Source organism: Equus przewalskii, chromosome 6 (assembly GCF_037783145.1).
Source record: "Equus przewalskii isolate Varuska chromosome 6, EquPr2, whole genome shotgun sequence".
Classification (NCBI taxonomy): domain Eukaryota; kingdom Metazoa; phylum Chordata; class Mammalia; order Perissodactyla; family Equidae; genus Equus; species Equus przewalskii.
Window position 1 is genome coordinate 47,383,345 of NC_091836.1, and position 27,314 is coordinate 47,410,658.

Here is a 27,314-nt window from a genome sequence, read left to right on the forward strand (position 1 = left end):
ATTTTATCTTTTACCATTTTTACTGGTATGGTTACAAAATACCCTTAGTTTAGTCTTAGTGAACATGTACCTTTGATGAAAAGGTGTGGGACATTTTTCTCTTCAGCAGGGTAATACTGGGCCTTGCAGTGGATGCAGCCAGCTCCTGGCCCTCTGGAACAGCTTTGCCTTTCCTACTTATTATCAAAGCACTGATGTATTTCCTAGAGTGTGTTAGACAGTGTTGACCGTGAAGTACCTCAGTGACATTATATAAATTCAGTTCTTAGTATACCACATTATATCTTTAGTATCTTCTTTATGACTCACCCGAGGGCTTTGGGTTTAGGTAAATCGTAAGACAATACAAACCCAGCAAGGGAGAGAGACAGGACCATGGTGCCAATCCAGCCTTTCTTGCTCAGAGACTGTGCTCTTGATGCTAGTGTTTCAGCATCCGTCATCTGCCATGCACTTGAGAGGCAATGTAGCCAATGTGTCAGAAATAAGGCCCAGTGGGATTTGGATATAACAGCAGGAAACAAACAAGTTTTTGCAGTCCTTGTGCTTATATGTTGTGGGGAAAGAGAGGTGATTAATAAATCATAAAGCTTTATCTGATAAGATGGAATTAACGGCTTTGAAGGAAAGTAAAAAGCTATATGAGCTAATGGGGAGGCTGAGGTGTGTATGTATCTTTTCTATGAGGGTAGGAGTGAGTGAGGATGTCATTATTATTGGTGTCTGGGACCTGAAACTTCCTACTGATTTAAGCCACAGATACTTGTGGTGTCTTTGTTTTAAATGTCATTTGAGAGGAGTTTTATTTTACCTTTAAATACTTAAAATATTACAGTCTTTGGCATTTTCATTTTGCTGCTCTACAGACTGGAGTGTGCAGCATACACCCCAGTAAACCATGGAGTTCCTCCCACTTAGAGAGACAGTTGCCTTCACCTGCACTATTCTAGCTCATCCTGAGTGAGTTCTATGAGTAGAGTGACATCTCTGTGAGTCCACTGTGATCTCCCCGTGGAAACAGCACAAAGAGCTCTGGATGGTTAGAGGCAACCATCCCAGGAATAATTGAGTGAGCTGGAGAGAGAGGGTGTCACTTTGAGTAATATCCTACTTGAATATAAAAAGAGAAATAGAAAATAGGGTCTTTTTATCCCAGGAGTAGCTGGAAGTTGTTAGTTTCAATGTTCCGCAAAGCCCCTCCAAGCCATTTTGCTGTTCATACATTTTATTTCCATATGCTTAGACGCACATGTTGTGGAGAAGAGGCAAACAACAGTAACAGCTACAAGGTTTAATAAAGAGCAAAAGAAACCAGTAAGCTCAACTTTTTTTAGTGTTAACCTCCGTATTGGTGGGGTTTCATTCAAATGGGCACGATGAGAGTGTTCTTCTTGGAGATGGCATGTTTTCCATCTTTTGACAGCTGTATTAGTATGCATTTGTGGAAATTCATAAGTATACCTAAAATATCATAAATGTATATAATTAATGGAAAATGAAAAACAGAATCAATTTCCTGTGTTAGGAGAATGTTCAACTCTCCTGAACCTTGGTTTTTATGCATTCAACAGTTCTTTTTAGCACTATGGGATCCTTCTTAGGAAGAATGAAGGACTGGGCAAGAAGGACTCAGTGCTCAACAGGCCTTTCTTGCAACCCTGTCTTAACTGAGAAAACACCCCCTAGGGTTGCGCCTGCCCTCATTTCGGACTCATAACAGGAGTGAAATGACAGGGCTCCTAGAAACTGTCCTTGAGTTTAAATCAGGTTCTGTGGACAGATCCGTAGAAATACTGTGGTTCTGAAACATAAAGTGTATCCCAAGAGGGACGTAACCGTGGACATCCTCATTCATGGGCATCAGCCTCATTTCTTCTCAGTGCCGTCCGTAGGCCATTTCCAGCTGTTTACTGCCCAAGTCGAGCCTACTCTGTGCCTGCTGACTTGGAAACATCTTTAGAAATCCACACAAGTCCCCTCTGGACAATTTCTCTGAGGCAACAGGAGGGGTCTGTGAGCTGAGAGGGTGACAGAAGCAGTGGTAGAAACCATGTCATGGGCACATTCTGTCGGTCACAGTGACCACAGACATCACATAATTACCAGATCTGTATGCTTACTTATTCATACAACACTTACAAGTTGACTGAGTTTGAATTGGGTGACAAATGATTCTAGAAGTTTTTGAAATCACTGTCCCTCCATTAGTCTCTTCCTCCACACACCCCTCTCCCGTAGAGGCTGTAGCAGCCTCCCATTCTGCATCCAGAGTCTCTAAACCTCTCCCTGTGGACATAAATTGCCCCAGGCATTCTTGTACCAGAAACTTCTCTTCATTCAGTGCTGCACACAGAGAAGCCACTGCTGTCAACCCACAGACTATTTTTGTAAATGGAGGCCCTCTTAGGGCCTGAGTTGATGGTCTTTCACAGCCAGCACCTATTTTGCCTTTGGGCCTGAATGCAGCACCCCTCAGGCTTGCCAAATAGAGAACTCCTTTTGAGGAGATATGGGAACTTACAGGATAAAGCAATAAACGGCGCTTCTGGCATATCACCTACAGGAGGAGGTGTGTTCCCCTCTTCTCTAATTGACGTAATTCATTCTGGAGGAGGTCCCCTCCTTTTCAGACACGTTGGCACTTAAGGAGTGACTTGGGGACCCATGACCATGGAGTTCTTATGCACCGTGTGCACCAGCACACCTGATGGGTCCACTGCAGAGTCACTTTGTCCTTTCCCCAGATCACACAGGCCAGCCCTGATCACACATTGCATCAGACTGATTAGTAAATTCCAGATAATTGTGCCAGCAATAGAGAATTCCCTGGCCAAGAGTCAACCTCACCTGCACATTGTTACAGATCCTTTGGCCACTGCCAGTGATCTAGCTGTCCCATCCCACCAACTGCAACACCTTCTTACCCAAGGTTGCCCCTCTGCCTAAAAGAACTCTGGGATACCTTGCCTCACACACCCAAGTACAAGTCAGGTCACTCCTTACTCTGCGCATATTAAACCTCAGTCTGCAGAGGCTCATTTCATTGCTCAGGGTGATACATGCACTCAAATTTCTGAGACACATACTGCCACCTCAGACCTGATGGCATTAAGCTTGGCCCATGGGCCCTTGTGATATGGAACCAGTAAGAGGCCTCTAACCTAAAGGTCTAGGCAGAATTCCAGGGATTTCCCTCCACTACCCTGGATAACTCAGTGACTAACACACCAGATGTGAAAAATGTGTCACAGGTAATACAATCTATGCACATTAAGTGCAGGTCGGGGAGGGGACCCTACAGTTCATGGCAGATAAACTTTGTCAGGCTGCTCACCCCCTCTGCTGGGCTGCTTGCTGTGCTCAGACCACGGTAGAACCTTTTATAGACAAATTACTCCTCCTGTCATACATGATCCTCCTGCAGCCAGAATCAATGACTCATGAAGACACTGTAGAAATTATTAATATTATCAACCAATGTCTCAAAATATAAAACACTAGGCTCTTAAAAATGGTATTCAATGGGGCCTGGCCCCGTGGCCAAGTGGTTAAGTTCGTGCACTCTGCTGTAGGCAGCCCAGTGTTTCGTTGGTTTGAATCCTGGGCACGGACATGGCACTGCTCATCAAACCACGCTGAGGCAGCGTCCCACATGCCACAACTAGAAGGACCCACAACGAAGAATATACAACTATGTACTGGGGGGCTTTGGGGAGAAAAAGGAAAAAATAAAATCTTTTTTTAAAAAATGGTATTCAATGGATCTTATACCTCTTATAACGCAGGCTGCAACCTTATTAGGATTAATGCCTTACTTAGATAAAACTTGCTTTCTTCTAAATGGATGTTCCTCCTGTTTGAGTGATGAGATTCAATCCACAGTCTTCGAGGCTTGTTATTTTGTTTTGATCATCAGGCTTACTGGCAACAGATAAGTAGAGACTTTCTACACTAGACATGTCTGTCTGATGGGTGAGTCCTTCAGGTCTTTGGTTTACTGTAATCGTGCCCCCTTGGCCACCACTCATTCCACTCCAGGGTCTTCCTCCTAACATCGCCTTTAGTCTGTGCCCTGTGTGGTAATATTTCATTTTGGACACCCTCCAAGCCCCTCCTGTCCATCCAACACAAATGTGCTCTTTTCCTGCCACTTCCACACATGTGCTCATTGTCACTGGAGTGACTGGTACTGACCTGGGTGCACGTGTCATTCAACATCATCATTACTGCCAATCAGGAAATGTCCCAAACACTCAAAATACGTGTAGCAGACAGCTAGTGTTTGAGATGTTTTCCATGAAGGAAAACTCCCTGGCAGCCGTGGTAGCTGCTGACTACTTGAGTTTGGACTTTTTATTAACCAGCCAGGGAGAGTTCTGTTCCCTTAAAAGGGCTATGTGATGCTGTGTGTGACCCTAATTATAATTTCTCTTGCTTTTCACATGGCTTTTCAATTAATGTTCAAAATCAGATTCATTTAATGAGATGTGCCATTTGCTGAAGCCTCAGGAGAGAACTTTAATAAAGACACTGACTGCATGTTTAATATCTGAGTCTTCATGGGCTTTACATACCTGCACGTCCTGTCTGGCTCACAGTGGGTAAATAAGTCAGGAGGAATTGACCCTTGCCCATTTTATGCTAGCAGGAGGGTCAAATTTTGAAAACCTCTACTCCTATACACCTTAAAGGATAAAGCCATTCTCCTTTGCAGAGGCCACCCCAACCCACTTACCCTCACCCTACTCTCCTTAGAAAGTACCTTTGATTAATAAATATTGTTCCATTAATTTGATGTATATGGTGACATAGTCTTGACATCCAATCCCATTTTAGGTAGTGTGTTAACTCTTCCCCCAAAATGGGAATGATAAAACAGAAGGTAACCAATGGAAAGTGACATTCCAGTGACAAACAGGTATTCAGGTTAGGGAATTTTTATGAGATGAGGAAACTCCAAATACAGCAATTTCAGTGTGATAATGTTTTTAGATGCGTTAGTCACAAAAGAGAAACTTTGAAATCACCCACATGAGCTCCAGCAGTAGAATTAACAAGTGAAAATGGCATAGTCTCACAAGGGAAAATACAGCCACAGAAGTGAATGGATGGTTTGTGTTCCAATGTGTAAGGAGCTCTGAGTGAGCATCTCATCTTCACAGCAAGGGGGAGGCAGCGTTTCCATGTTCACAGGAGAGGGAGAGTGTGTGGGGCTCCCAGAGCTCATTCCTGTGGCTGCTCAGGTGCCCTCCCCTCCTTCTCCAGGGACTGACCCCCTCCAGGGGTTACCTCACATCTGAAAATGTCTAGACCCCACGTCTGGGAATATGGTGACTTTCTGAATGTGGGTTTTCTTTCTGAACTGTAGGCAAGCAGGCTGCTTCTATGAGCTAATTGGAATATTCATGTTTCTGTCCTTGGATTCCTTTATTCATTGAAGATTGCAGCCCTTCGATTCTAGTTTCCATTAGCGCTTGAATTTTTAAAATACAGGGTAATTGAGAGATATGATGTAAGGCAAGAAAATTGTAGAACCAAATAGAATTTTTCTTTTATTATGTAAGAGAACCTCAAGATGTGAGATGGGTGCATTTGAGTTTTCAGGTGATTTTTCCATTTTTAAGTCAGTTTTTGTATGTGTCTGTCCCTAGAGAACTTTGACATTTGAAAGGCTATAGTATTTCTAAGGCAAATGAATTGCTATTTTAATGAATGTCAGGAAAAGCAATTGAATTTCTACATTCATTGATATGAGCAAAACACTGCAAAGCTTATGGAAATCTTTGAAATTTTCAGTCCAGTTCAGGGTTGAATTTGAAACCCCTAATGTATTATAATATGCTACCACTTCCTGAAAATCTCCCCAGTGTGAAATATAGTGGAGGGACAAACGATAATGCCCCTGTCCTTTTAGTTATAAAGGATTTGTAAATTTTTTATTGTCTGCAGTTCCATATACATTAGTGTTTAAAGGAATAAATCTTTGAGTGGTTTCCTATGTAGAAAAGTTACTATGAAATTAATTTTAAAATGCAAAAGTTAATTAAAAATAATCGAGCATAGGAAAATATGGTATATATAAATTTATCTCCTTATTTAAAATTAATAATGCATGGGAAGGATTAAAATATTCCTAAGAGAGGAAACTCGCTTAAGGAGACTCCCTGCCTGCACGTCCTGCCCCACTCCTCTGCTCTGACTCCAGCCTCCCTACGTGACCAGTGTTGATCACTGCTTCACCATCCTGTTCGTGTTTCTTTATGTAAAAACAAGCCAGTGCGAACTTCTATTTTTCTTACCCCTGTTTGTTGTAATTGTTACCACACCAGGTTTGTTTTGACCACCACACAATTTTGTCAATCACTGTGACAGTGAGTTTGCAAAGAGAAAGGATTTAATCACAAGGCAGCCAAGTGAGGAGGTGGGAGAATAAATCTTGGATCTGGCTCCCTGAAAATGGAAACTCACTGATATTTATGGGGTAGGTGGCAAGGTGGTCTGAAGTCTGGGAATAGGTGATTGGAGGTGAGGAGAAGTGAGGTAGTTGATGATCTGGGCAAGGGTATTCAAGCTCCATGCCTCTTCATAGGACCCATGTTCACAAAATGGCAGCATTGCTATGTGAGGTTTATAGGTCTTTGACATCAGAAAGTTACTTGTCCCACATTTGCGCAAACCCAGGTGGTGGGCTGGTGGTCTCAACCAGCCTGGACAAGACAAGGGATCTCAGTTCCTGAAAAACCACTCTTAATTACTCTGTTGATAAGATAGGGTCAGTTGAAGTGGTCCTGGGAAGCCTATGGTCACCTAATGAGTGGCCAAGGTCCACATATTTGATGTTTGAGTACTAAAAACTGAAGCCTCCCCCTCCCTTTTCCCCTGGGCCTTCTCACCTGGACAGGCTGATGAGAAAGCCTGGAGGCTCCTGCACTGTGGGCTGCTGCTTGCTGGGCAGCTCCTCCTGGGCGCTGTGCTGCCCTGTGTTGCGTTGTTGACCCACCAAGCCTGGGTTCTGTGTACAGAGGACTCAGAGTTGGCAGTTTCTGTAACTCCTTATCCTTTGGAAGCAGGAGTATGAGAATGGGCCCTCAGCACAGTGGTCCTGGGTCGATGTCTTGGCTGGAATCTCTCTGTGTCTAGAGTGAAGCTGTGACTGAGGCTGAGTTTACCCCAACACTAGGGGCATGTCTTAGGGGAGTAGGAGGATGATTATACCCTGTGAGTGAGGTGAGCCCATCAGACGGTCACTCCTCAAAGAGCAGTTATTTCAGAGAGAAAGTGAGGAAGAAGAGAGACAGGAAAGGAGCCAGTAGATGGAGGGTGGCGTCCACACTCCTGATAGCAGAGGGCTCCCCAGGCCCCTTCAGTGCCTCTGCTGCTGCCCCTGCCTCTACTGTGACAAAGACCCTGACCTTTGGGGTTATAGGGAACAACAGCCATGGCACCTGTGCGGCACAGCCAAGGGATTAGTCAAACTTGATTTAACACTGGAGTCCTTAAACTCTATGAACCAACTGGTTGTTATGCTGGAGGCTCCTAACTGATGGCACTGATGTGAGGCCCTCTGGAAGAACAATGTAGAAATACCAGGGTACAGAGGACACCCCATCCCCCAAAGTATATCCAGCGACCTGAAATACAGGACAGGGAAGGACAGCAGAGAGGGAGCAAGAGGAAAAAGCTACTGAAAGAAGGTCCACAATGTGACCCAATTGGAAATCCAAAACATACTAAAAGAATTTGCACAACAACCAAGATAAAAGGGTGCTCTTTGCCTTCTGAGCCTCTAAAACATAGGTTTTGAGTTCGTTGTACCATCTCCCGTGATGCAATAATTCACGGCCCTTCACGCAATTTCTCAATGCTGGGTCTCAAGTTACGGCTACACCTGGCTGGGGTCTCAGTAAATTTAAGCAAAGGACCCCCGATCTTAGGGAAGTTACTGAGTATAACGCAGAAGCCGGATTGCTATACTTCACCTTAACCAGCAGAACTCTTTGCCAGGCCTCCCAGCCAGGACCTATTGTCCCAAAATATCCCACAGTGAGCAGGAAAGCTCTGGATCCATAATTCACAAATTAAAATTCAGTTAAATTGTCTTCACCCCTTTCAAATTAGCTTTCCAAAATGGGGCTCCATGGTCCCTACCCCTTAGTTCAATTAGATAACGTGGCCCAGTGCGAACTGAACAGAGCCTTCAAGGACTGAACACTGTTGTAAGAAACCTATTTAGGGAGAAGTGATTATCCCCAGGGTTTCTACTTTGAACAGCTGAATTTGGCTTGTTCTTCAGTCTGGAAAGAATGAATGACACCTCACAGTGCATTACTGTAACCTGGAGGCTGTGGTCACACCAAACACAGCCCTGTACCCAGTCCCCAACATCATGGAAATCACTGACTCCATCCAGTCAGCAACTGGTAAACACTCTGCTCTCATAGACTCGGCTAAGTCTGTTCCGTCCAGTCCTGTGTCCACAGCCTCTCAGCTGCACTTGGCCTTCCCTCTGAGGGGACGGGACTCACCTTCACAGGCGTGCCCTGTCTTACTGCACTTCATCTTATTGCACTTTGCTTTGTTGTACTTTGCAGATATTTCATTTTTACAAGACCCTCCACCAGCAAAAAGATTCTGACTTACTGAACGCTCAGATGATGGTTATCCTTTTTTAACAATAATGTAGTTTTTAATTAAGGAATGTACATTGGTTTTTTAGAGATAATGTTATTGCACACATAATAGACTACAGGATAGTGTAAAAATAACTTCTTTATATATAAAAGTATATTTTAATTCTTGTCCTTAGAAACTATAAAGATTACACATGATTTGCATATGAGACTGCACAAAACAAGGGCCAAAGAAGATCGTGCACTCCTTGCCTTCTCTTTTGTCTGGTCTCTCAGAAATAGAATGTTCTCAGCTCTGGTTGTTGTTGCTTGTCACCTCACATTGCTTTTATCCTTGTATCCTCCATAGTCTACTCTCCCTTCCACATCAATTCAACACCGTTTTTCACATATGCCACGTCTCCGAGGCCTGGCTGGAATACTGAAATTCTGTGCCATGTTGTCTTGACCGACATCACCCATTTGCTGTGCTTCACTTTCCCCTGATCGCCACATCTCATTTGTTCCTAGAGAAGATATTGTCACTGGGTCTTTTCCTTCCACCTGTCTCGTGACAGGGTCCTGATCCACTTGTCCAAGTGACTGCACAGGATTCAGAGATCCTCTGAGAATCGAGCTGCTAGCTGTTTCAGACTCATGTCTTACCAACTGGTGAAGAACCTGCAATACAGGTCTTTGAAACATGGATTCCATTTTCTCCTCTTACAATCTAATCTTTAGTCTTTCCTGACACTCTAGTCCCTAAACATAGATTTCATTTGCACTAGGAAACCAAAAACTTTGTGTGACTTGCTTTATTGTAATATCTGCTTTATTGTGGTGGACTGGAACTCAACCCACAGTATCTCCGAGGTGTGCCTGTACCTGGTTACCCTCAGAGAGCCTCAGCACCATAACCACTGCACAGTCCCGGTGGGCAAAACCTGAACTGCATCTGCCTTGCACCAAAGCCCCACGTATGATGTTACATTAACCACATTCTCCTTTGTGGACATTCATTTGACATTCAGGGTACACATATTTTGAATAAACATGTTCACAATCAGTTGATGGGCCATTGCCCATCATACTCATAGTATGAGGTCCAGACACATTGGTTACATTTAAAAAAATTATTCAAGAAACAGAAGGCCACTCCCTTCCTGCCATCATTGTTTATTTCAATCATCCATAAGCTTATCATTACCAAATACCTTGTTGCTAATATTACTATTATTATTTTTTTAAAGATTGGCCCTGAGCTAACATCTGTTGCCAATCATTTGTTTTTTCTTCTTCTCCCCAAAGCCCCCCAGTACATAGTTGTATATTCCAGTTGTAGGTCATTCTAGTTCTGCTATGTGGGACGCCGCCTCAGCTTGGCTTGATGAGCGGTGCTAGGTCTGCCCCTGGGATCTGAACCCATGAAACCCTGGGCTGCCAAAGTGGAATGAGTGAACTCAACCACTCAGCCACATGGCCAGCCCCAGTAATATTATTTTCTTAAGAGTTTTGTTATGTTAATTATGATAAGAAATATGAAAGATATTTTACCTTCATTTGTTCCTTTTCTAATCCTCCACCTTTATCATTTACATTCTTTCTGATCAATTTTTGAATGTTCTAGTCATAGCAGGTGTACTAAAGACAAATTCCCTACATTTTTGTCACAGGAAGTTCTTATTTTTCCTTCACTTTTGAAGGATAATTTTTCTTGACACAGAATTCTATGAGTCTTTGTTTTAACTTAAAAACTTCAGCTATTTTGGGCCAGCCCCAGTGGCCTCGTAGTTGAGTTTGGTGTGCTCTCTGTTGGCAGCCCAGGTCTGGTTCCGAGGCGTGAATCTTCCTGTCAGTCTTTCCTGTGAAAAGAAGTCCAATTTCATTTTAATCTGTGTTTTTCTATACCTGAGGTCTGATTTCCCCTCTGACTTCTTTCAGTATATTCACTTTTCCTTAGATTTTTCTCCAGTTTCAATAGGATGTACTAGGGTGCACATTTTTAGCTTTTTTTTTTATGTTTGGTGTTTTCTAGCTTCCTAGATCTACAGTTGTCATCTATTATTAATTTTAGGAAATTTCAGTGCTTATTGCTTACTTCTTCTGTTTCTTTCTGTCTTTCTTTTCCTTCCGGTATTCCCAGTATGTGTATTTTAAACCTTCTGTTAAAGAAGGTTGTTCTAGAATTCATGGATATTGGGTTCTGTTTTGTTCTTTCTGTCTTTGCTTTAGACTCTGGTGAAATAGATTTATTTGAGGGCAGGCCTTGTCAAGAACAGAATATTTGGGACTTAATGCAAAATGCCATCTTTCTTTTCTCTTTCCCAATTTTGGAGACACTGGTTTGCCCTATGACCTATGGGCTCTCATGGATGTAAGAAGAGTTGTTCATTTCAAGTTTGTTCATTTTCTTCTCATGAGATCAAGAATGACAGCTTCTAAGTTCCTAAGGTGCAGGATCAGAAGTTGGCAGGGCATCATCTAGAGTGGCTGGTTGGGAAACACTTCCTCTTGAAGTTGGGGAATGGAGATTTCATGTTCTCTTGGAGGAAAGCACTGTTGAATCCTTTACTTATTCTATAATCAAGGCTAAATGGACCATCAGACTTTTGTGGACTTCAGTGAACTCCCATGCAATCTGCAGCTCTTAACCTGTCCCTCAGGCACAGCAAGGCCCAGGGTACACTGTTAGTATTAGACCAGAAAGAGCTCTTATGGCACATTATCATCTCACTGTGTGTCTTAAAATTTGGCTGGAAGCCATCCTGTGGCACATGAGTATAGCAATTTTTTAGTCTGACGTTGCTATGCTTTCCTCCTCTTGTGTGAGCTCTAAGTTCCAAACAACCTTCTTGCTGGATCAAATCATACAGAAAGGAAGAGCTGAATCTGTGATAAATATTACACACATTAAAAGCAATGCTTCTTGACAAAAATATTTATATTTAACCAGTGGCATTTGATTACTTCTAATGGCTTGGAATACTTTAAATATGGTCACCTGCCTTTGATGAAAGCTTCATTTCCCCAGGCCTTTTGGACTCTCATGTTTGGTGATGGGAATAGAAGGAAATGACTAAAGGGGCTGGTCCCGTGGCGGAGTGGTTAGGTTCGCATGTTCTGCTTCAGTGGCCTGGGGTTCACAGATTCAGATCCCAGGTGCAGACCTAGTACCGCTCATCACTAGTACCACTGTGGCAGCATCCGCTATAAAATCGAGGGAGATTGGCACAGATGTTAGCTGAGTGACAATCTTCCTCAAGCAAAAAGAGGTAGGTTGGCAACAGGTGTTAACTCAGGGCCAATCTCCCTAACAAAAAAGTGACTAAAAATACTGTGGCATCCTTCAGATTTCAAACAAGGGCAAGGGCCATCTATTCCATAGTGGTGATTTTAATATGGCTAGCAGGGAAGAATAAAATTTTTTTCTGATTTGCACAAAGAAGTCCATCCTTGTCAATGAACATTTATCCCTAATTTCATAAGATGAGGTAAAGAATGCTCAGAGGCAAAGCTTGGTCTGAGTCAGGCAGCCTGGTGATGAATCCGAGCCCCCTCCTGACTGCCTGTGTAAAGTCACACAAGTCACTCAGCTCCCCTAAGTCTCAGTTTCCTCTCTTATCAAATAGGATCATGCTAGTGCTTCCCTGTTAGAAGTCTGTGCAGATGAAAAGGAATGAGCCCATCCATCTGTGGTGCTGAGTGCCGTCCCTCACACTCAGTAAGCCTCCCTAAAGTGCCTTTATTATCTGTGTCAGCACTCCTGCTACTATTCTCACTGTCATTGTCATCATCATCTTCATAACGACTTAGAAAGCAGAATTCTCTCTGTGGAATCTACAACATTTTACACTGCAGATGACCCAATGGTTCCTTGACATGTAAGGTTGCACCTGGCCTGTAAATCCACTGAGAACCAATGCTTTTAATAAAGTTCTGTGATGACTATTTTCATTTCTTCTGTGGGTGGTTACTTTCCCATACTTTGAAATCTTCACTAAATAAATGCTGTGCTGATTAGTTTTTGGTAATTTATGCCTTCCCCACTAGATAGAACAATTTGGTTGATTCTTCCTCCCAGTACTCCCTCCAAAACCATGTCAACATTTCAATCAGACCATGAAGAGAAAATATTTTTTTAAAGAGGAAACATATATCTTGATGTTCTGCCATTTAAAGATTCTTCATGATTCCCAGCAGAAGAAAGATTATTGCTTCCTTGTTTTTATTCAGAGCTAAGAGCTGCTTTCTGAACCTTGGGTAACTCATTCCATTAGAAGCATATTGTAAGGTCATGGGAAAAATATCCTTCTTCATATGTACAAAGAATTCACTGAACTTCTTAAGTGGAGCTGTTTGTTTGGCTTAGAAGACCATGTCGTAGCCTGAGTTGAGCTCTCATGGGCTTCCCTCAGTGCAGGTGGATGCTCCAACACTCTAAGTATATTCTGACCCTCATGTTTGCCATGATGGAGATTAACAGGAAACACGAGATCTTACCTACCACAGCCTTAAGATATCATGTCTACGGTGCCAAACACAGTGACTAAAGGACCCTTGAGAGCACCACGATGTGACTGCACATAGAGGTAGACTGTCCCTATTGCTAACTGTGAGAAGCAGAACAATTTAGCAATTCATCAGCGCAGGAAGCACATCCCTATTTTCTGCCCAGATGTGGCCTTCTACTGTAACTGTACAATTCCCACCGGTGCAAATGAAAGTAGCATGGGGAAGGGCAGTGATGAAATGTAGTTTCCTCAGTACCATGTTTCTGAGGCTCCACAGTGTGAGAGGAGAGCCAGACTTAAGCATCTTCCCATTTGAAAGCACGTTGTTTGTATGGTGTGTCCTTTATTTGAGGTGGAGATGAGGAATTAGGAGTTAAAACCAATAAAACAGGACTTCCTAACTTAGGAAATGAGAGTGATTTCCAGGAAACTTGCTTCTTGACTGTTTTCCAACTCATTCTTACAGGGAAGATGAAAAACAGATAACAAAATGGAAATATCTTCTCCATCTCTCAATGCTTGAGGCTGAATACCCACAGAACTTTTCTTCCTACATTGGATGGGAGACTGACGGATGATGCTACTGCCCAGCAGTGTTCCCCCTTGTATCATGACCACTGGTTGTAAACTGGGTGCTTCTTTCCTGTTTTCACTGAGATCACTCATGGTTCTTTGGCTCTGTCCCTCAGTTTCCCTCTGTCAGATGGCCTCCCGGGATGCTTCTGTTCCTGGGTGTGGTGGAGTAATTGCTGAAGTTCAGATGGACTTGGGTGGGGCTGTTTGACTCAGATGACATCAAAGGTGGGTACTTCCTCAGGGAATAGGGACAGGAAATGGTCAGAAATAGTATCTGTGCAGACTATATGGAGAGGATGCATGTCACGGAGTGATTCCAACATTGTCAGCATGAACGTTATTCTCTGGTATCATAGACTCACCTATCAGGGAGATGATTAGCCAGAGAAAACCCAGACTTCTGATAAGTGTCTTTATAGGTGGATTAAATAGCGTAACCACAGGTAGGGGGTAGATCACGACCATGGAGAGTGGTTTAACCATGAGTGAGAAAGAGTCTTTGCTTATATTTTCCATGGGATACAAGTATTTTCGTGTGAGAAACACTTTCTAAAGTTAACCATTCTGAGTACCCAGAAGTCACTTTTCTTCTGAAATGAGGGATTGTTTTGGCTCTCAATGCTCTTATGCTGAATCTGACTGAAGAGCTGTAAGGATGCCCACCTAATGCACCCCTGGTATTTTACCAAAACTAATGGGTTTGCCTCTTGACCAGAGCAGAGCAGAAAAGCACAACCAAGGCAGAAGTAGGTGAAGAAAGGTTTATTACTTGCACAAGCAATGCAGAACACCAGGGATGTCTGCCAAAGCAGTGTCTCCCCAAACAAGGGTTTAAGCGGGTCCCTTTATTAAGTCTTAGTGCAGTTCATGAATATTCAGTTAAGGAAAAGGCAGGAGATCAGGGTTTATTGCCTAACAGTCATGTTCCTTTAAGCCTCATGCATAGATGTACACACGGTACTATGTATATTGCATAATCTAGAAATGGTCGCTTGGTCCCTCTCAGAGGAGAAGAATTTAAAATGTTATTGACATTATAATAGGGACAGTGCAGTTTGAGGCGGCTAGAACTGGCTTCAGCTAGCTTGCTTGTGGGAACCTTCTGTGGTTAGGCTCTTCCTGAAACTTTCTGTCTGCAAAACACTCCACGGATAATAGTTTTGATGAGATCCTCTGTACTCTTTCTTTGCCTAGTTCCCTGGTCACAGTGTCTGTGCCTGTGTGCGTATCTGGCAAAACTGTCAGACTCCAGCTGTCAACAAAGATCAACATGGAGAGAGACTAATTATTGCATACGGTGAGATAAGTTTCTGTTGTGTGTGTTTATAAAGAAAGATCTCAGTTGCACAAGTCACCTCCCAACAATACCTTTCAAAGCAAATGTCCCTGCATAGCATAACTTCTGGTTGGCTTTCTGCTCAGACACCTAACCTCAGGGGGCTGTCACGGACACACAAGGGGGCGAGTCTCGCGAACTGTCCAATCAGAGGCGGCGCCAGAGCAGGTGGGTGGGGCGAAGCTCCAACCACCCGGAAGTTGCTGACGCTCCAGCCACGCTGGGCACCGAGTCTCCCCGCCATTAAAGGCTCTACCTGGCTGTGTCGCCTGTTGTGTTGAGTTGTGACCTGCACCGACTGCGGGAGTCATAGGAGGGACGCCAGGGGACCCAGGAAACCTAGAAATGGTGAGAGTTCGGGCCCAGAGTCAGGATTTGGGGGAGGCGTGTCTGGTGCAACGTGGACTTCCCTTCCCGCTCCTGCCGTTAACGGTCCCTGGTGGCTCTGCAGCAGCCCCTGTCACCCTGTGACCTGCACTGGCCGTGGGGGTCGTAGGAAGGACTCAGGGGACCCAGGAGCCCTAGAAATGGTGAGTGTGCGGCCCCGGGGTGAGGACGCGGGAGGAGGGGCTGGTGGGAAGCGGCCGGGCGGGCCCGGCCTCCCGCGGTCCCCTCCGGGGTCTGCGGCCCCGAGTCCGCGGTGGCGCCGCTCGGCCCTCGGGCCCCTCCGGCCGCAGCGTGGGGGCGGGGTCGGCAGCCGGGCCCCGGGCGTCCTGTGGTCCCTGAGAGCGGCCACCGGGGCCGGAGCGTCTCTGGGCCGCTGTGCGCCCGCAGCCCCGCGTGTCCCAGACGGTGGGGGGCCCGCGGGAGGGCCCGCAGGACAGTCGGGCCTCGGTCTCCGGGGTCCGTGCGCGGAGGGGCTGCGGTCTGTGGGTCCCCAGTGCTTCCTTTCTCCCAAGGGGCAACCGTTTTCTTCTGAATTTTCCATATATTTGGGGAGCAGAGTCTCAATCCATGACCCTGTCCCCCCAGTCTAGGTCTTCCCAGGGCTGACAACAAATGCCTGAATTCTCAGTCTCTCCCTACATTCCTAAATGCCACGTTTCTGCCTCCGATTCACAGCATTATTATCAACTGTTAGTCCTCGGCAGATTTGAAACAGATCCAACATTTAATTGTTTATCATTTTGTCACGGTCAAGGGATGGCTGTTTTTAAGAGATTTATTTCGTGTGTGTGGATACTTTACATGAGAGAAAAGCAGCCTATAACCGCCTGGAAGTACGTTGCATGAAATCCTCGTGCGTCTCCCCCAGGATCTTCCTGGGCACAGACATCCTGTGGGAGGTCCTCTGGGTGCAGGTTCCTCTTGAGAAAGTTTCCTGGATGATCTGTCCTGTCAGCACTGTCCCTACCTGAGTTGGTCTCCTTTAAATGACAATGAATTTATTTTCGTCTCAATTTTTCAATGAATAAAAATTTATGTAATCAATATGGTTTGAAAAACTGTAAAATATTTCCAAAGAGGCAAGAAAGAGGTGAATTTGGGAAAAAATAAAATATTCCAGTTTTACATTGCATGTACTAAATTCTTCTTTCCTTTTTTTCCTCCCATTGTGGGTAGTAATATTCTGACTTCTGTTTCTTTTTTTTTAATCAGCATCAGCAATTCTTTATTTTTTTTTTTAAATTGGCTCCTGAGCTAACATCTGTTGCCAGTATTCTCTTTTTTTCTGCTGCTTCTCCCCAAAGCCCCCCAGTACATAGTTGTATATTCTAGTTGTGAGTGCCTCTGGTTGTGCTGTGCTTTCATTTCGGGTGAGTTCAAATGGATTTCCAGGGCTTAGACTTGCAGACCTAAAGTGTTCAAGTAGGATTAATCTTTTATTAAAAATTTCTTGTCATAGAAATAATACTATATTAACATCTTTTTTCCGCAAAATGCAGCATGTTCTTGTGGGGTTTCCTGTTGAGTTAGCAAAGTGCCATATAATTTTGTTCCCTTATTTCCACATAAAGACTGCTTTGAGTGTTTTAGCTGGATTGTTCAAACACTGGGTTTGTGCATTTAAAATATCAGTGATGGTCCAAAAAATTCCAGTGGGGGCAGAGGCCTGAGGGCAGTGTCTCTAAGCTGAGGCCCCCTTGAGCCTGCAGAGGGAAGGCCCTGAAGGCCCAGTTGTCCTTCCTGGGGAGCCTCCCCCTGCAGGTGTCCTACTGCTCACACCCCCATGGAAGGAGCCTTGATCCTGAGAGGAGCTGCAGAGCCCTGGAAAGCTGGGGGTGCACGTGCTCATGAGGTGGGGAGTGACGCCATTTCTGAGGTTGTCACTGTGGTCCTCTTGGGCCTGTTTCTAGACATAATTGGAGTTTTGCATCCACAGTGTAGGTGCACTCAGAGAGTAATTTGTTTACACTGAGAAAGTCTGTGAGAGTCAGGAGCTCTGGGTCCTGGATTAGGGCCCATTAATCTGGGGTCCATCTGAGTCAGAACCTTAAACTGGATCCAGCTGAGTTTCCTCACTGTGAGAATGGAGCCTGAGAGAGGGAGCATGTGCACTGTTCCCTGGGGAGAGGAGGGTGTGTGGGGCTCCCAGAGCTCCTTCCTGTGGCTGCTCAGGTGCCCTCCCCTCCTTCTCCAGGGACTGACCCCCTCCAGGGCTCTGTCTCCACCAGGAGAGTCAGGAACACGGGACCTTCTGAGTGTGGCTTTCCTTCTGTCCTGTGGGAAGCAGGCTGCTCATCTGAGCTGATTCCAGTATTTGTGTTTCTTCCCTTTGGATTCCTTTATCAATGGACTAGGGCAGCCCTGTGGCTCTAGTTTCCCTTAGCACATGGGCCCTGAGACTGCGAATTGATGAGAGAGAGGATGTGAGGAAAGCAAGAATATTTTCCAGTTTTAGGTCAGCTTTTCTATGTGCATGCCTCTACAGACTCTAGAAATTTAAAAGGCTAAAATAATTGAAATTCTATTTAAATTGATGTGAGGAAAGCTTATGTAAATCTTCGAAAATCGAATATATTTAAGACTTTAAACTCAATCCCTGATTGTATTATAACATGCTACTTAGTCCTGAAAATACTCCCGGTGTGAGATATAGGAGAAGGACAAACTAGGATGTTACATATCCTTTTAGTAAAAAGAGGTCCAAAAATTTTGTTTTCTATGGTTTACACTTTTGTAACTGGTAGTGTGTAAAGGAGTTAAATCTTAGAATGGTTTCTTAGGTATGAGTTAAAATTAAAGACTATAAATATCTTTGTTTATTTGAAATAAATCTGTAAGACAGCAAAGTCTAACTTAAGAAGACTCACTGCCATATCCTGGTCCCCTCCAGCTCTGTTACTCCAGCCACCCCCAAATACACAGTTTTGATCATTTCTTGAGATCCTGTTAGTGCTTATATAATCCAATTGAGAATGCATGTTCTTCTTACACACTTTGTCCTCATAATGAGCAGTCAGACTCCACATTTTGGGTGACTGCTCACAGCTTAAGCCTCACCCACCCTGTTCCCCTCGTGCCCCCACCTGGACAAGCTGAGGAGAAGCCTGGGTGCTCTCTCCTCTAGAGCAGGCAGGAGATTCCCACCACCCCAGCCCCTGCCTGTGTGCAGAGCTCTTGCCCCGGCCCCACCCCCAGGCCAGGCTCCATTCCTTGCTTTCTGAGCCCTGTCGGAGCTGCGTGAGAGGCCGGCCCTGCCCTCTCCTCAGACCTCTATTATGTGAGTCCTAAGCCTCTTCCTACCCTGTGTGTGGGGGGCTGTGTGTTCCACGCTGGCATCAGTCTCAACAAGGGAACCACCACTCTGCAGGTGACCATAACAGCTGGCGCCCTGAGCAGCTTTTTCAAACTTGACTTCCACCTGTGGGTCTGTCTTCTCTTGCTCTGACTTGCTCCCCTGGTCTGCTGCCTGGTGGCGGCATGCACTGTGGGCTGCTGCTTGCTGGGGAGTTGGTGCTGTGAGCTGTGCTGCCCCTTGTTGCATTGTTGACCCACCAAGCTCAGTTCTAGGTTCAGCTGAACAGAGTTGGCAGTTTCAAGACTTTATAAGCATTTGGGAGCAGAGCTATGGGATTGGGGCCTCCTTTAATGAGTCCTGGGTCAGTGTCTTTGCTGGGATTTACCTGTGTGTTAGGGTGAGTCTGTGACAGATGCTTGTGGGCCTGACATACCCAGGAATGGGGGTAGCAGACAGGGACTATACCCTGTGCAGGAGATGGGTCACTTCTGAGAGGGCTGTCATTTAAAAAAAGAGAAGAGAGGGGAAAAGGCAGGCAGCAGGTGGCAGGCTGAGTCCACACTCCTAACACCAGAGGGCTCCCCAGGCCCCTTCAGTACCTCTGCTGCTGCCCCTGCCTCTACTGCCGCAAAGATCCTGACCTTCAGGGTTAGAGGGGACACACTCATGGCACCTCTCTGGCACAAGGTATTAGTTCGAACCTGACTTAAGCCCAGAGTTTAAACCTTATAAAGCAACCGGTTGTCACGGGGGATGCTCCTAACCCTGATGGCACTGCTTTGAGGCTCTTGGGTGGGAAAAAATTTATATATACCCGGGTAGAGAGACAATCCTTCCCCTGGTTTTTCTCATGATGAAGGAAACAAAACAGGAAAGATTAGGAGGAAGGAAACAAGAGATAAAATACTGAAACAGGGTCCACAATTTGACCTAGTTGGAAATCCAGAATAAACTGAAAGAATTTACATAGCAAAACAGATAAGTGTACACTGAGTGGCTTTTGGGCCTCTACACCCTAGGTTCTGAATGAATTTTGCTCTCTGATGTGATGCACCAATTCAGAAACCTTCAAGCAGTTAATCAACACTAGGTGTCAAATGACAGTTATACCTGGGATCCCACTAAATTTAAGGAAGGGGCCCCTGATGATCTTAGGGGTATTAATGAATATGATATAGAGGACAAATAGAAATATTTCATCTTTAGCCATCAGAACTATGGTCTCACCTGAATTCTCCATGGTCTTAAGACCCATTGTCCTAAAATATCCCATAGTGAGCTGGGAAGCTCTGAATGAATGATCAAGAATTACAATGAAATGAAGTCTTTGCCACTTATAAGTTGGCTTGACAAATTGGGACTCCAGTGACCTTACCCCCAAAAGAAAGTAGTTAATATGGCCCAATATAAATTACACAGGGCCTTGAAGGATTGAAAACTGTATAGAAAACCTAGTTAGTAGGGGCCAGCCCCATGCCGAGTGGTTAAGTTCACACGTTCCACCTCAGGGGCCCAGGGTTTCATTGGTTTGGATCCTGGGCATGGACCTACCATTGCTCATCAGGCCATGCTGAGGTGGCATCCCACATAGCACAACTAGAAGGACCTACAACTAGAATATACAACTATATTCTGGGGGGCTTTGAGGAAAAGAAGAAAAAAAATAGATTGGCGACAGATGTTAGCGGAGGACCAATCTTTAAGAAAAAGAAAATCTAGTTAGTGAAGGGTTAGTGCTTATTTTACAGCCCAGTTTGTCCTATTATTAAACCTGGAAAGAATGGATGACCCCTCAGAGTGGTTCACCTCAACTCGAGGCTGTGGCTGCACCACACAGACCTCTGTCCCCAGTCCCCACAGTGTGGAAATTACTGACCACAGCCAATCAGCAATTGATAAATATCCTGCTCTCACAGGTCTGGCTAAGTCTGCTCTGTCCAGTCCTGTGTCCACAGCCTCTCAGCTGCACTTGGCCTTCCCCTCTGAAGGGACATGATGCCCCTTTACTGGGTTATCCTCATGGATCTTCCACACCTGTGCCCTCCCACAGTCATTGCAGGAGGGATCTGAACTGCATCCTGCTTTCTGCAAGAACACAGGTATGACATTACATTAATGACATCTCCTCTGAGGACATTCAGAACATACAAATATTGAAAAAGGGAGGTCACGAAAACTGGATGGCATGTTGCCATTCATATAATGTGAGGCCCTGACAACTTGGTTAAATTTCTGGAAATCATTTGATGATGTGAGACTCAGTCCTTCTCTGACACCATGAAGAAATAGGTATTGTTCCTCTAAGCAACCACAACATCTACTAGGTTCTTTTGTTCCAGAGGTAACATACTTATTATATACAAATTTTACTTGAGCCCATTTGTGCTGTTACTTGCAAATTTCCCACCTAGAATGGGCACCCTACCATGAAAGTGTGGAGACTCTCTCCAAATTGTCATACAACCAACACTCCTGTTAGTTCTCTCAGAGACTCCTTCACTATGAAGGCCTCAGTGACCCTCTGTCATGCCTCCTGGGGTCCCTATGGTGGCCTTAAGTTGTCCATAAGCTTCTGGTGCAAGAACCTGCCCTAGGCCCTACACTGTATGCCATTAGAGCCGCAGTGACCTCTACTTATGAAGTTATTCTGAAAGTAGATGGCCCTGAGCTGTGACCTTCTATCCAGCAACCCACTTTGCCTTGGGACTTAGAAGCAGCACTCTAAGAGCTCAGCATGGCTACTGAGACCCCCTGGAGAAAGGATGGAGCCAAACCTGGGCCCTCTGGGATATCCTACCTACAGGAGGGGGTGGTCTTCCCTGTGCTCATTCTCCTGCCAGGTCGTTTTGAAGGAGGCCACCCATTTAATCATTGATCATTGTTTTCCTACCATCCAATACATTTTAAACACTGTTAGAGGAACTGCTCAGGTGTAGATGTAAACAATGGACAGCAATACCGGAAGTCCTGCATTCCTGGGATTAAAAGCAATGGTTCCCCATAAAGATAAAGAGATAGACATAGTTCATCATCATTTTAGCCATAGTTAAACGTTTTCCTACATGTGCTATTTGATCATGATCCAGACACATGGTCATCTGCAAATTGACACTTCCATTGCTTTGGCCCATGGATATTTGTGATATTTATGTTTCTGTTTAACATAACCTATGGATTGAATTGCCTTTTGATACAGCATATCATTTTGCTTCAATTCATACTGGGTGACACAATTTGAACCCCATGAAACCTTTGAGTTTCTCTTGTTTTCAGGAAGGGTTCTGGTCATCTGCACAGTGGTAGCCCATCCTACGTTTTCCTATGAGTAGAGTGACATATATGCAAGTTCAATGTGATTTCTGGTCACAGTGCTAAAAAGAGCTATGAGTGTTTAGAGGGTAATGATCCAAGCAATAACTGAGGCGAGCTGTAGAGAGACACACAGTGTCATTTTGAGTAATGTCCTATGTGCTGGGAAAGGAGGTGAATTTGTCATCCTCAAACTGGGAAATTTTCTATGCCTTTCTATAAGAGGAGTAGCTGGGAGGTTTTTGTTTCAATGATTCACAAAGCCCCCAAAGCCCATTTTTGCTATTTTCAGGGATCATTTCCATATGTTTACATTTCTAGGAGATATTTTGGAAGACAGGGTAAAACGTGCCAGCTTTTGTTTTATTAAGCAACAACAAAAATCCAAAATTGTTCCTTTTTTAGTGTTCATTTGTGTTTTCTTAGCAGTGTAGTATTTTTATAACTATGTATCTCATTTGACCCCTGTCCCCATCCTTTCTCCCCTGATGCAAACGAAGAATGTTAAGCATGGGGTCTTGCCCAAATTCGCATAGCTCATAATAGTGGAATCTCTTAGTTTTGAAGGCATAATGTGTGCCCCGTCCTGGGCAATGTAAAAAACTTCAAACTCACAACAGTGCAAGGTTATATAATTATACCGTTTTCCAAATATGGCATCAGAGTTTCCAAGTAGGACTCATAAGACAACATGGTGTTCTACTTATATGACATTCTGGAAAAAGCAAAGGTATAGGAACCTAAACAGATCAATTCTTAAACATGAGAGGGTTCAGTACAAATGGGCACCACGAGACTATTCCTTTGTGGTGATGGAGTGTTCTCCATCCTGATGGTGGTATAAGTATACATGTGTGAAATCTCACAACTACTCTTAAAATAGTATGTGTATATATGAAAACAATTAATAGAAAACAACACAAAAATGTTTTCACATGCTAGGAGAATGTTAAACTCTCCTGAGCTTTGCTTGCTATGTGTGCCACACTTCCTTGCACCACCTTGGGTTCCTTCTTAAGAAAAAGAGGAAGGACTGGGGAAGAAGGACATAGGCCACTATAGACTGTTCCTGATGCCCAGTCTGAAGTTAGAAAGCTCCCTCTAGGGCTACATCTGCCCTGGTGTCATTCACATAACTGGTGAGAAAGTGATAGGGCTCCTGGCCTCCATCTTTGAGTTGACACCCGGTTTCTCAGGTCATATCCTGGGAATGCGGTGGTCTGAAACATAAAGGTGCATCTGTCACATCTCCACACATAGGATCTGCCTGGGTACATCCTCATCTAACCCTTGGGCATCAACCTCATGTCTTCCCAGAGCGGGTCTTGAGGCCGTTTCCAGCTCTTGAGTTTCCCATCTCAAGCCTACTCTGTGCCTCCTTGCTGGGAACATGTTTAAATGCAACACCTGTCCCACTCCGCAAATGTTCTCTGCCGTGTTGACCTTAAAGCTGAAAGAGCCAGTTATTCTACAAGTAAAATGAGTTTATTCGGGAATAGCAGAGGAGGTGCAATTCAGGACATGCAAACTGGTGAATCATAGGCAGGTAGGGAGAACAGAACAGATGGGCTTGTTTTCATAGAGGACAGGAGGAAGCTGGGAGGGGCTGTTTGGAACAGCAGTCCATTGAAGGAGAATGAGAGTTCAGCATGGTGAGAGTGGCTGAGTGTGGTGGCTTCTCATTGGCTGGGCTGTTGCTGGGCAAGGAGAAATTCTGCATCCTCCTGCTGAGGTCTATAAAGTAAGCTTCCTCTTGCTGGGGAAAGGGAGGTTCACTTCTTTCTTTGAGGCCTGCAAGGTGTGGTGAATATCAGTGCATAAGATCTCCCCCTTCAGGGCTTCCTGACTCCATTTTAAATGAGATTTCCTGTATTTGTTTTCACATTTGGAACCCCAGGTGACTGTGAAGTGAGGCAATGGCAGAACCCAGAACCCATGTCATGAGGCACAGGCCCCTGGAACAGTACTCCCCACTGTCACATACACATCCCCTCTGCACCAACAAGCACAGTTTCACTCTTGTATAGTCTCAATACCACCAATAATGTCAAAGTGATGTCCTGCCTTGTCCGAGCTCTGGGAGTCCCTCAGGTGCCCAGCTGTACCTAAATCACTCTCCTGAGATCTCTGGCACGTTCCACCCTGTGGTTTCAGTGGCTCATGTGCTGACCATGCCCGGCTCCCTCACCTCAGAACCTGCCCCCAGAGTTTGGAGCCCACCCACCAAGGCTGGTGCTTTCTGTTTTTGGGAACAGGACTCATCCTCATTAGTTCTAGCCCTGAGGCCTGTGGGGAATGGTGATCTCAGCCAGACTTTCTGCAGTTGGGGGCTCCCCTCCCTTCACTTGGATCCCACGCCGAAAGATGTGGCAACAAATGGTGGGGATTTACATCTTTCCTGAAGTGCGCAGGTGTTGCCCCCTCCTTTGTTGGAGGCCATGCCCACTGTTTCTTGAAGGGAAGAGGCAGAAATGAGCCAGGCCACATCTCAATGTGCTCTTGCAACAACTTCCAGTACTTTCCTGAATCCACAAGGTGATGTCTCTGTGGCTGAGAGAACTGGGGTCTGAGGTCCCAAGGCCTGCACCCCAACGAGTGAACATTCCAGGGAGGGCAGTGATCAAGGCCTTGGTAAGGACCCTTGTGAGGTTTTTGAGCAGGTGAGACCTCACGGAGTGTTGGGTCTCAGACCTCAGAGACTGCAGTGGAGGATACAGTGGCTGGGTGAGGACACACAGACCTTTGTTGTCCGCACTGAACTTCCACTGGGAAAGCAAAGTGAGGAAGGGGCAGGTGGTGAGGGCACATTTCTGGAAGGGATCATAGCAGCGTGAGGGTCTGGAACACGGTGATCACTGCAGCCATCGCGGGCCCTGACTCTCCCTCTCAGGGCCTGGGCTGTGTGTCTCTGGGCTTTTATCTCTGAGGATCTGTGACTTTGGGTGTCTGTGTGTGGGTGTGTGCACATGTGTGTCCAGTGAGGAAGCCTGTGTGATTTTGTCTGTCCGGGGGGCTGTGTGTGTATGTCCTTAAAATCCGGAATGCTTTTATGTCATTTGGTGCCTAACTGCCCTGGTAGCTCCTCCCTCACCATGTTGAAATGAACTGACGTGAGCAGAGAAATCCTTGTCTTCTTTCTGATTGTATCAGTCATGTGTTTTATTTTCTGTCTCTTAAGATGTTTTAACATCTTGGGGGGCCTCTCAGACATAGGGAGACCCTGCCCCTCCCAGGGGCATCTCATTCCACATTGGCGGTGGACAGCTTGTCTGGAGCAGGCCTCTCGTGCATACCGCCCGATCCAGTGCCCTGTCCCTACAGACCTCCTGTCTGCCTCTCACACGCCAGACAGTCTTCCCTGCCCTAAACCCACCCAGGGCCAGGTGCCAGATGACTGAGGACCATCCCTAGGCCCCAGAGGCTGCTGGGATTGTTCAAAGCAGCCAGTCCTGAGCTGCTCACTCTGCCCTGACTCACATTTCCTGTGGGACCCAAATGAAGGCTGTGGCCTAGGTTTGTGTCCCTCTCCTGATTCTGCCTCCTGAGCAACCCTGATGCAGCCCCTCTCACCTGCCTGGCACGGTGTGCTCCTTATCTAGAGAAGTGTAACTAACAAAATCTTTCAATGTCATTGGACAGTCTATGTTGTCACTTAGTCACTTCCATAAATTAAAATCTCAAGGGCACAAATTGGACACTGATCCTGAGGAGAAAGTGTTCAGGGAAGATGGTGGAGCCACCGTGGGAGGACGGAGTGAGGTCTGTGGGAATGTGAGTCCACAGCAGAGCTGATGTTTCCCGGGGAGCCTGCAGCAGGGGACATGGGGGCTGAGCGAGGAGATGCTCACCTTTGGTCCCCTCACTGAGCCCACGATAGAAAAGCAAAGGGACAATTCATGATAAGTAGGTTTTTTGGGTGCATTTATAGCAATGAGGATGTCTCCAGCCATTTTAGGAACTGACAAAATTGTGCCACTTGAGACTTCACGGATGGACCTTGAGATATATTAAGTGAAATAAGTGAAAGACAAACACTACATGATTTCACTCATGTGGAAGATAAACAAACACATGGACAATGGGCACAAATATATGGTGATGGATAAAAATTAGATTATTGGTGGTTAGCACAGTGCAGTCTGTACAGCAACTGATAAATAATAACTTACACTTGAAATTTCACAGTTATAAACCACTATGACTTCAATAAAATAATTAAAAGAAATAAAAAGAATAAAAGGCTGTATTATTCCTAAGGAAAATGAATTCCTGTTTTAATGGATGTGAGGAAAAGTACTTAGATTTCTCTTTTCATTGATATGAAGAAAACAGGTAAAAGCTTATGTAAATCTTTGGAATTCCTAGTTTATTTCAGTGCTTAATTGCAAGCCCCTGCTGTAATATAATATGCTGCTCCTTCCTGAAAATATCCCCAGTGTGAATATAGTGGAGGGACAAACTATCATGCCCCTTGTCCTATAAGTTAGAAAGGGGTTGTAATGTTTCTATTTTCTGCAGTTTTATATTAGTTTTTAAAGGATTATATCTTGGAGTGGTTTCTTATGTAGAAAAGTTAATTTTAAAAAGCAGAAGTTAATTAAAAATAATAATCAACCATAGGAAGATATGTGTATATAAATTTCTCTCTTTATTTTAAATAAATAATGCATGAGGTTAAAGAAATTCCTAATTGAGGAACTAACTCCCCGCCTGCGGGTCCTGCCCCGCTCCTCTGCTCTTGCTCCAGCCTCCCTCCCGTGACCAGTGTTGCTCACTGCTTCACCATCCTGTTAGTGTTTCTTTATATAAAAACAAGCCAGTATGAATGCCTATTTTTCTTAGCCATTTTTTCTTGTAATGAGTAGCCAGGGTTCACAGATTTGCTATTTGACCACGGAAAATGTAAGCCTCGCCCTCCCTTTCCTCCTGGGCCTTCTTCCCTGGACAGGCTGATGAGAAAGCCTGGAGGCTCCTGCACTGTGGGCTGCTGCTTGCTGGGCAGCTCCTCCTGGGCGCTGTGCTGCCCTGTGTGGCATTGTTGACCCCACCAAGCCTGTGTTCTATATACAGAGGACTCTGAGCTGGCAGTTTTAGTTCCCTTGGGAGCAGGAGTCTGGGGATGGAGCCCTCCTTAACGTGGTCCTGGGTTATGTCTTTGCTGGAAAGTATCTATGTGTTTAGAATGAAGGTGAGACTGAGGCTGGAGTCACTTTGTCAGTACAAGGAGTCTGGGGCTTCAAGGATGATCATACCCTGTGAATGAGCTGAGCCCATCAGGTGGTCACTGGTTA

At 45.0% G+C, this 27,314-nt stretch overlaps 1 protein-coding gene and 1 pseudogene across 4 annotated transcripts in view; one reads left to right on the forward strand and one right to left on the reverse strand.

The window, feature by feature from the left end:
* Positions 1-27,314, forward strand: part of LOC103558047 (zinc finger protein 709-like) — a 38,977-nt gene that overhangs the window by 2,176 nt on the left and 9,487 nt on the right. The window contains exons 2-3 of one of the 4 annotated variants that reach the window (XM_070625426.1): positions 13,587-13,921; positions 14,891-14,993. Coding sequence is in view for 2 of the 4 variants with exons in the window: in XM_070625425.1 (XP_070481526.1) it covers positions 15,378-15,380 (3 nt within the window). In the remaining 2 variants the exon portion in view is untranslated. Of the gene's footprint in view, positions 1-13,586; positions 14,994-15,206; positions 15,381-15,483; positions 15,563-27,314 lie in introns of those variants that run through there. The other 3 variants (XM_008530842.2, XM_008530844.2, XM_070625425.1) reach the window with 3 other exon arrangements.
* LOC139084034 (single-stranded DNA-binding protein, mitochondrial pseudogene) lies at positions 6,653-9,314 on the reverse strand (annotated as a pseudogene).